The sequence below is a fragment of the Pezoporus flaviventris genome, unplaced genomic scaffold, assembly GCF_033815535.1.
Source record: "Pezoporus flaviventris isolate CSIRO_AGI_PZ_B2104156 unplaced genomic scaffold, CSIRO_AGI_Pfla_v1 ptg000072l, whole genome shotgun sequence".
NCBI lineage: Eukaryota > Metazoa > Chordata > Aves > Psittaciformes > Psittacidae > Pezoporus > Pezoporus flaviventris.
The window spans coordinates 9,570,606-9,579,765 of NW_026892620.1; the positions used below are offsets into that span (position 1 = coordinate 9,570,606).

General features: G+C 54.3%; 1 protein-coding gene across 1 annotated transcript; it reads right to left on the minus strand.

Moving 5' to 3' along the window:
* Nucleotides 1–7,189: 7,189 nt before the first annotated feature.
* On the minus strand, nucleotides 7,190–9,154 carry LOC133279285 (zinc finger protein ZIC 2-like). The gene is made up of 2 exons (XM_061472837.1): nucleotides 9,002–9,154; nucleotides 7,190–8,803 (listed from the first exon to the last, which is right to left on the minus strand). Exons 1-2 carry the CDS (start codon nucleotides 9,089–9,091, stop codon nucleotides 8,528–8,530), a joined length of 366 nt encoding a protein of 121 aa, XP_061328821.1. The 5' UTR covers nucleotides 9,092–9,154; the 3' UTR covers nucleotides 7,190–8,527.
* Nucleotides 9,155–9,160: the final 6 nt, after the last annotated feature.

The window sequence follows — 9,160 nt, forward strand, 5'->3', positions numbered from 1 at the left end:
AGCGGAAAGCCCCCTGCTGTCCTCTCCACATTTGGCCTTACGTCGGGCCCCAACGACGGGCAGTCAGTAAGCCCTTGGCACGGGGTGGGGAGGTGAGCCCAGGGGACCCGAGGACTCAGGGAACTTGCAGGGTCCGCGTTCCTCAGGCGCTGGTCCTGCTCCACCCCAAGCACAGCCGCAGGGCGCGGTACGGGCTCGCCGCCTCCCTCGCTCAGCACTTCGAAGCCTCTTGGGTTAGGGGAATTTGGACGGGCTTAAGGAGGGGTTATCTGATCTGTTTCCTAAAGCGAATGATCCTTCAGTTTGCTTTATCTTTCCTTTTTTTTCTCATTTAAAATTATCTTTTTCCTTCTTCATGCGTACCAAACATAAATAAATGCAAGCAGGTACGTCCCGCTCCCCTTTCTCACCTGTCATTCCCGTGACGTGGGGAAAGACTAGCGGGGATAGTGGGGAGACGATGGGCAGTGCAGCTCGACCGGGTACCGTGCTCCGGGGCGAAAAAAAAAACAAACAACAAAAACCCAGTAAGATGAGATGGAAGAAGAAGGACTTGCAGCGGAGTCCCTTCTCAAACCCAAGTGGAGGAGTAGGCAGGAGGTCACCGGGAGGATCAGAGATTAAATCTACCTTCACCCCAATCAGAATGACAAAGCATGCCACTGTCCGTGGCGCTGAGCCGCAAGGAGGATTTTAAACCCCCGCTTAGCCGGGTAGAAATGACTCCGGGCAGGTCTCCCTCTCGCAACTCCCCTCCTCCGCTCCTTCCCCTCACCCCGAAACCTGACGAAGAGCAGGGAACCTGCGCGGTCCCGCCGGGCATCTCCGTGGAGCAGGCCTGCTGGTTTTCCTGGGATTCCGGGATTCCCCGTTGTAAGCTCTTAAAATGAATTTTGAAACCATTTTCCTCCTGGTGCCTATTCTAGCCTTGTAGCGCTGGCACTAAACAAATGGGAAAAGTGTGTTAAAGGGAGGCTTCGGTTGCAGAATCCTGGCCTGACATTTCCACATATAATTAAAACCATAGCCACAATAATGAATAAATAAATAACAGCGAACAGAAGGATCCGTTCCTTTTACAGTCGAAATCAACTGTTTTGGCTCTGTCACTCAATTATTTTATTGGAACGGTCCACACCGTTCAGTCCTAATTTTATTTTATTTTATTTAATTTTATTTTGGTAGGAGGGACAGCAGGGGAAGAAATGCTGCATTTGTTTTTCTTTTAAGTCCATGTTTAGGTTTAATTTTCCTGTATTTTAAAATAAACACGTTGGCTGGAGCGTGTTTGATCTTTGAGAGAAGGAAGTCTATATTGTAAAGGAATGTTCAGCAGTTTGGTATGAAAATGGGGTTGTGACTCACAGCTGCAGGCAGAAAAAAAAAGGTGTTGTGGTGTCAGCCAGAGGTGTTCAGTCTAATAACTCAAGCTGTAAACTGTATCCTCTAAAATTACTAACGTAGTAAATCACTGAGGGGTTAAAAATAGACTGAGAAGTGTAACGAGGGTGTGTGTGTGCTTTAGAAGTTTCCTTCATGAAAATTATTTGTAATGACGGGAATTAGAAGTTTAATATCTCCCTCGTTTTCTTAACTATCAGTCTGATAGAGTTAATTGCCCCTGTAGTTGGTGCCTGCTCTGGGTCGTCTGCGAAGCAACAGAAACTTGAAACGCGTATTTGGGGATAGCTGGTTCATTAACCTCTTTACCCGATTTACAGCTGATATTGACCGCCTCGAAGGGCAAAATATTACCAAGAGGGTTCCGGGGTGGCAAATCATCCTTAACCGTTTGCCATCGCAGGGAAAACCCTCCGAGCAGAGCCTCCCTCCCTCCTCTTGCGCGGCCGGGGGACTCTGCTCCCGCGAGGGGAAAGAGGCTCCTCTCCCGGTGCAGCGGCGTTTCTCCATCTCTCTTTGCACACCGGAGGGGTACCTAGTTTGGGAACAGTTGGGAAACTGGGCTTTGAAAGGAGAGCTCTCTTCCAGTTTAACTGCTGGGTTCGAAGCATGGTCTGGGAGAGGAGGGAATAAAATTAAATAAAATTAAATAAGCCAAAAAACAACTCCGGTGTCATCTGCAGCGTTCTGCTGGGAAGGAATGGAGGGAGTAATGAAGCAGAAATCCAAAAGGTGGATCCTAGGTCGAGATATCCCCTCTCAGAAGAGCTTTTCCCCGCTTTGAGTAGTGTTTGCCTTCGCTGCGCCGTCTCATGGAAACGACATGCGGGCGGCGGCAGCCGGGGGGTTGGCTGCGCCTTGGCTGCTGCGGAAAGTAACTTGCCGGCGAGATTCCCAACAGGAGAAGAGTTCAGGGATTGGAAAGCAAATAAGTAAAATTGGGTAAAATAAGGCAAAATAAAATTAAAGAAAACAAAAGAAAATTAAACCAAACCGGGGGGCGAAATTGCCTTACAGAGGTCAGCGAATGTTTATGGTGGAAACAAGAATTCAACAACAATTAAAAGCTGGAAGCAGCGTTCATTAGTATTCAGGACAGAGGATCTAGCTTTTATGTTTATCTTTCTCCGTGGATCAATATTGTAGCAGCATGCGCCGGGAAGGAGCAGAAATCTGGCCACTGCATGCGGCTGACCTTTCCCTCTCTCCCTACAGGTCACATCGTCTTCATCAAAACAGGTCATCTCGTCTTCAGAACGATCATCACCTAATGCAGCCGCAGCCACGGCTCTCATTAAAACCCGTATTTAATCTAGGGGCTGTGACTAAGAATCAAAGGAGAAGAGCTGTTTGCCCACACAGAGGAATTAGTGCTGTGGGAGGAAGGGAAGGGAAGGGAGAGAAAAAAAAAAAAAAAAGAAAAAAAAAGAAAAAGAAGTTGGAAAGAAAATTGCTCTGTCTTTTTTTTTTTTCCCTTTTCTTTCTTTCCTATCACAAACTGCTTTATACCGCGACATACCAGACCCACACATACGCGTGTCTCCTGCGGAGGTTCCGCTGCCAAGCGCCAGGACGGTCGGTGGGTCGGGCCAGGCTCAGGGACGCCCCTGTCGTGGCCACTCGCGGCGGCCCCACGACACTCGCGGTGCCCCTCTGGGCGGTGTCGGGGCGGCCCAAGCCATCCTGCAAGGCACCCCGGGTCACCCCTCTCAGTCATTTACTGGACCTTGAGTTACTTTTCCCCTACTCCCCTTCTCGCTTCTGTTGCCGGTTTTCTTTTAACACCAAAAGAGCGTCCCCTCCCCTCCGGGACGCAACAGCTGGGTCCCAGCAGTGGAGACCGGAGGAGAAGCGCTTGATCCGCGTCGGGTCCCGCCGCTCGGCCTTGCCAGGTCCTCGTTGGAAAGCGCCTGGTGCCATGGGCGAGAGGCGCTGGGACACCGCTAGTGTTTCCTGCCCCGCGAGGAAGTGGGGTCGGCGGTCCTTTTGGTGCCGCGCTTTCTCCCCTCGGGACAGGGCACAGCAGTGGGGCAGCCGCTTTGAAGTACTGTTAAATACATGAAACTTCTGGCAAAGTTCCTCCCTGCCCCGGTCATCTTCTTCTTCTCTTCTCTTCTCTTCTCTTCTCTTCTCTTCTCTTCTCTTCTCTTCTCTTCTCTTCTCTTCTCTTCTCTTCTCTTCTCTTCTCTTCTCTTCTCTTCTCTTCTCTTCGTCTTTTCTCTCCTCTCTCTCCCTTCGTTCCCCCCAGGTATTAAAGGCAGAGAAACCCTCTAGCCCGATTGCCCTCCTCCCCATCCCCCCCCCCCCCAAAAAAAAATAAAGAAAAAGAAAAAAAGGTATGGGGGGAGACATCCCAAAGCACTTTGGGAGGATGGGGGGCACCGTGCCCTGCAGGGTGTGACAATAGTTTTTTTGCTTGCTCTGCTGCTAAAATGTGGCTCCTTTCCCGATATTTTTTTTTCTTTTAAAGGAAGGAAAAAAAGGAAAATAAAAAAAAAGGAAGAAATAAAAATGAGAGGGGAGGAGGGAAAAGCGACCCACGAGGTTAAAAACCACCAAACAAAACAAGCCCTAACCGTGCACGGAGATGGCAACCACACATACCTCGCTGTGCCTGGAGTACGCCTCTCGCGCACGTGTGGCCGGGGAGAGGTTTGGGGAGCCTGTTATGTCTTCATAGTGGGCAGGAAACGTGTGCGAGTTTCTGAAAACAAAGGGGAAAACTTAAAACGCCGTTCGGGGTTTGGGGAGGTCTGGCCGGAACCGAGCGGAGCGTCTGCAGCCCCCCCCCCCGGGCACAGGCAGCCGCTCGCCCGCCGCGGAGCCCAGCCGGCACCGGTACCGGCAGCGGCAGCGCCGGGCTCGGCAGCCGCTCCGCTCCAAGCTTCGGGAGAGACGTGCCCTTAATGTATTTTGTATTTTATTTAGTTCGGTTTGGGCTGTTGTCACCTCTGGTTGGGTGGGAGGTTGGGATGGGTTTGGGGTTTATTTAGCCGCCGTCGGCGGCAGCACAAAGCCGGCAGAACAGCCAGGCCAGGTGAAAAAGCGGGTTTTGCTCGTTACGGGCAGTGGGGGCAGGTAGAGGCAGGGCATGAGCTGCCCCCGATTGCGAATGCGTGGGGCAGAGCACAGCTTGCTCTATGGACGGTGCCTCAATTTCTGACTTTTTTTTTTTTTTCTTCTTTTTTTTGGCCTGGGAAGAGAGCCTGAGGAGAGAGCAATTCCCAGAGAAACCACTCCGCCTTTTTAGGGGGTCTGCAAGCAGAGTCAGGAGACAATTTTATGATTAATTATAATACTAACCATAACAATTGAACCCCACACTCCACGCTGGTTTTCATGGTATAAACCAAGAGTCACACCGCCGGAGGAGAATCGGACAAGTGGGGCTGCCGCAGCCGGGCACGAGGTGCCGGGGGCAGAGCAGTGCCGTGCCCCCCCTACCCACAGGGGAAAGCAGGGAGCCGTCGGGCAGCGCCGTCGGAGAGTGCAAGCCGGCGGCCGGGGCACCCACCCGCTGCGGCTGGACATAGAGAGGGGGTGGGGAACGCTGGGGGACCCCACGGCCTTCCTCCAGGTTGGTCCCCAGGTTGCCTCCAGGGCTGGGGCAGGGAGGTGTGGAAAGCTCAGGCTCAGTGTTGGAGACAAAGGGAGAAATATTGGCGTGGGGAGAATTGGGGTGAGGGGGGACGAGGTGGAGGAGGGAGAGAACTGAGGGGCGCAGAGAAGGATTCCAGGGCCAGCGGTCCCTCAGCCCAGGCCACCCGCGCACAAGGCTGAGAGGCGGGTCTCGGCTGTCCTCCCCCCAAAAAAACCCAACCCCTGAACCCGATGAATTACCGCTCCCCCTTAAGCGTGGCAGGGCCGCGCCGGGGTCAGGGCCCGAGGGAGGCGGGCAGAGAGGGGCTGCGGGCTGGATGCGCCAAGGCCAGGGTCAAGTTCAGGGCCAGCCTGGGTAGGACGAGGAAGTTGGGGGGGGGCAACTCACGGCCACGAACACCGCGTCCCCTTCCCCAGACCGGCCGGGAGAGCGGCATCGCTGGCCGGAGGGAGCGGCGCTGCCCTCGCTGCCACACGACCTGTGCTTCGGGCCGGGGAGGCCGCCGCCTGCTCTGCGCATCCCGCTACCGGGGGTCGAAGGGAAATCAGCAGCTGGGGCACCCCGAAAACAGAACGTCTCTTAGGGGAGGGAGAAAGGAGAGCTCCGCTGCTCTTCTCTCCGGCCGGAGCGCTGGGACCGCCAAGAGGGGTTCGTCGCTCTGGGGCAGGGCTGCCTGTGTGTTCCCAGTCCCGGGAGGGAATTTTAGGCAGGCGGGGGTTGGCAGCACGAGCAGGGCTCGGAAGCGGGACCACCGTTTGGTTTTTCGGCAGCGGGAAGGCCGTCAGGACAAAGAGGGATCCTCGCAGCTGCATTTCCTACGGATTTCTCCAAGGGGCAGGCGGCATATGCCAATGATTTTAATAAATTTTTTTTTTTGCGTAATATTATTACGGAACATAAATTAGGTTTTAATAGCCGTTTGATTGCCCGGGGAGCCTGCCGGGTGTGCGGGGATGGCAGCGCTGGGAGGGGCGCGGCCACGAAGGAAGCTCCATCTCCACTCCGCATCTAAACTCCGTTGGCAGCGGCGGGACAGGGGGATCATTCCCTTCCCTCTTCCTCTCTCCCTGGGTGTAGGTAACCCCCACCGCACCCCGGAAGTGAGCAGGGCCCCGTATACACTCGTCCCTCCACCTATCTTCCCTCCAGCGGCTTGGAGCATCTCTATTGCTATTTGAACATGGGGGACAAAGCCCAAAGTCCCAAAACCTCAGACCGATGACCTGCCCGGGGGAGGCGGCAGTGGGGTCTGCCCGGTGAGAAGAGCCAAGGGCTCTCCCCGCCCGCATAAGCTGCCGCTGAATGCAGCGCAGCCACCGCAGGGCGCTCGGAGTCTGGCTCACGGCTCTGCATCCTCGCAGGGCATAAATTCGGTTGCTTGGCGAGGCCGAACTTTTTCCACCTTTTCCCTGCCGCTGCCATCCTCCCTTCGGGCGTCCCTGTGCGGAAGGGGGTGCTCGGAGAGCTGCTGCCTGCCGGACCCAAAAGGGGCGTTCTACCGGCCGGGCCCCGACGGCGCCGGCGGAGAGCAGTGCTGGGCCAGAACCGCGAGGAAAAGGCATCTCCCGGAGGCTCTCGGTCCCTCGCTGAGGACGTCTGGCAGCCCAAAGCGCTCCCCGGGCTATTAGCAAAAAAAAAAAAAAATAGAGGGAGGGGGGAGGAACAAAAAAGCAGGTCGAAGGGAAATGTGAGCTCTCTGGCATCGCTACTTTCTCCTCTCAAAGGCTGGAGGGAGGCTATCAAAAATGCGAGAAGGACACGGTTTACGGCTCAAAGCAGCCCTGAGCAGAGCTCAAAGCCTGGCCGTTGCCCCTCCACCTCCATCCCGTAGCACCCCGTTTTAGTCACCCCGCGGGGCACCGGGAACGAAGGGAAAGACGGAGTCAGGAGGAAGGTGAAGGAAGCTGTGCTGTTGCCCGGTAAAGCTCTTCCTAAAGAAGATTCCTGCCTTGCTATTCATTAGGGGAATATGGAAACGCGCACCCTTTTCTTTTAGCCCAGAGGCTTCCCAAATTTATATATATACATAATATATAATATATATTTCTCTGAAAAATTAAGTAAATCTTCGCATTCCATTAACCCGCAGATTTTTATAAACTATTTGTTTCACAGTCGCCGATCAAGTCCTCACGCACTTTACAGCAGGTTTCAGAGAGCCTTTGACACAAAAAAGGAATCAGTCCGTGCAGTTTCAACACGTTTTATTATATTTCTGTATGCATTACTCTCAAAACATATCACAAGAAATGATGAAACCACTTAAACCTTCAAATAAAAAATCTGAAACAGTTTATGCTCACAATTGTACATATTTATAGTTAAGAAACATTCTTTATAAATACTGTTTCCTCTGTAGCAAGTTAATACCATAATTTAATTACAAATGGATAAATATGGTAACAGGTATTTACAGGAGGAAGGGTGTTATTACAGAAAAGCTAACGGCACAACGTTTATTTTTTCCTCACAATCTTCCGAACAGTAACTAACAAATTGAACTTGCAAAAGCACTAAAACATCACATGTAAACCCAGCTAACAGAAAAATACATTCACAAGCGTTGTTGTTCGTGTGTGTGTCTGTGAGTAACAGAATGGAGACTTTGGCACGGTATTTCTTCCCCAGTCTATAGTCGAAATGCAGTATACAATCAAGTTGCCTCTTAAAAAGGAACACAATATTTAAGATATCACGATTACAAAAAGAAACCATTTTTTCTTCCACGTTACTTTTTTTTTCCTTTTTTTTTTTTTTTTCCAAGAGGGGAACTAAAAAAGGAGGAGAGAAGGAGATGGAGAAGGGGAGTGGTAGGAAAAAAAACAAGTCCATCACTTTTTTTGGGAGGGAGGAAGAGAGGGGAAAAAAAAAGGAAGAAAAAAAAAGAAGAAGAAAGGGACCAATCCGCGGTTTACAAACGGGACGAACTTCTATACACCAGGAATCCAGGAAAACTTCGTTCCCCCCTAGCCGGAGGAAGGAGAGGGCCGCTATGTACACAGTTGGTGGGGTGGGAGGGCGTTGGCTGCTCCGGGTGGGGAGGCGCAGGGGCCGGGGCAGTTAAGTCTCTGATCTTTTGTCTGGAGGCTCCGGAGGGAGAGTTGCTTTCCGCCGGCTGGAGAAGCTTTTTGCTGGGTGCTGTGGTTGGTGGCTTTTGGGGTTGGGTTTTCCCCCCTCTGTCTTTCTCTTCCCTTTCCGTTCTTCTATGTATTTACTCATTTTCTTGCGTTTCTTAGGACATAGGTTTAGAGTAAATTTTTTTTGCTGGTTCAAAATGTTCTCAAAAAGAAATTCAGGGAAAAAATCCAACAACAAAAAACAGAAAAAAGGCGCGAAGGCGGGAGGGGTGTGGAGAGATAAGGACCCCCGTCCCCATCCTGCTCGGCCCTCATTTCGCTGCCAGCGGGTGCGGCGGCTTTTCCCAGCACGTCTCCAGCGGGCTCTCTCCGTCCTACCCGCTGCCGCCGCCGCTGGGGCCGGGAGGCGAGGGCGCGGCGGGGCCGTGCAGAGCAGTCCGGCGGGGCCCTACACGTACCACTCGTTGAAGTTGGAGGATAGGCCGCTGTGGCCGCCGCCACCGCCGCCGCCGCTGCCACCGCTGCCGCTGCCGCCCCGGTGCACGGCGGACACTGCCGCCGCCGCCGCCGCTGCTGCCGCCGCCGCCGCCGCCGCCGCCGGGGAGAGGTTGCTAGTGCTCTGCGACTCGGCGCTAGGGGACACCAGCCCCGGGGGGGTGGAGGACTCGTAGCCGGAGCTGGCGGCCGGGGAGGACTCGGAGCCTTGTGGGGACGACTCGTGCACCTGGGGGGCAAAGGCAACACGGCCCGGTGGAGGGGGGATGGGGAGGCCGCCGCCACCGCCCCCCGGGCGCTCCCCCCGCCGCCGGCCCGGCCCGCCGCCGCCCCCGGGCCCGCGCCCTGCCGCCCGCCGCCCCGACGGGGCGCCCGGCACGGGGCGGCCGCCCTCCCTCCTCCCGCCGCTGGCTGCGGGGCTGGGTACCTTCATGTGCTTCCGCAGGGAGCTGGGGTGAGTGTAGGACTTGTCGCACATCTTGCACAGGTAGGGCTTGTCCGAGGTGTGGACGTGCATGTGCTTCTTGCGGTCGCTGCTGTTGGCGAAGCGCCGGTCCCGCAGCCCTTCGAACTCGCACTGGAAGGG

What these genes read in the sequence shown, in the direction of transcription:
- LOC133279285 (XM_061472837.1), bottom strand. Translation starts at nt 9,091, where the DNA reads ATGCACGTCCACACCTCGGACAAGCCCTACCTGTGCAAGATGTGCGAC. An exon ending in CCCTGCGGAAGCACATGAAG is followed by an intron (nt 8,804 to 9,001) that starts GTACCCAGCCCC and finishes TTTGCCCCCCAG; the next exon opens with GTGCACGAGTCGTCCCCACA.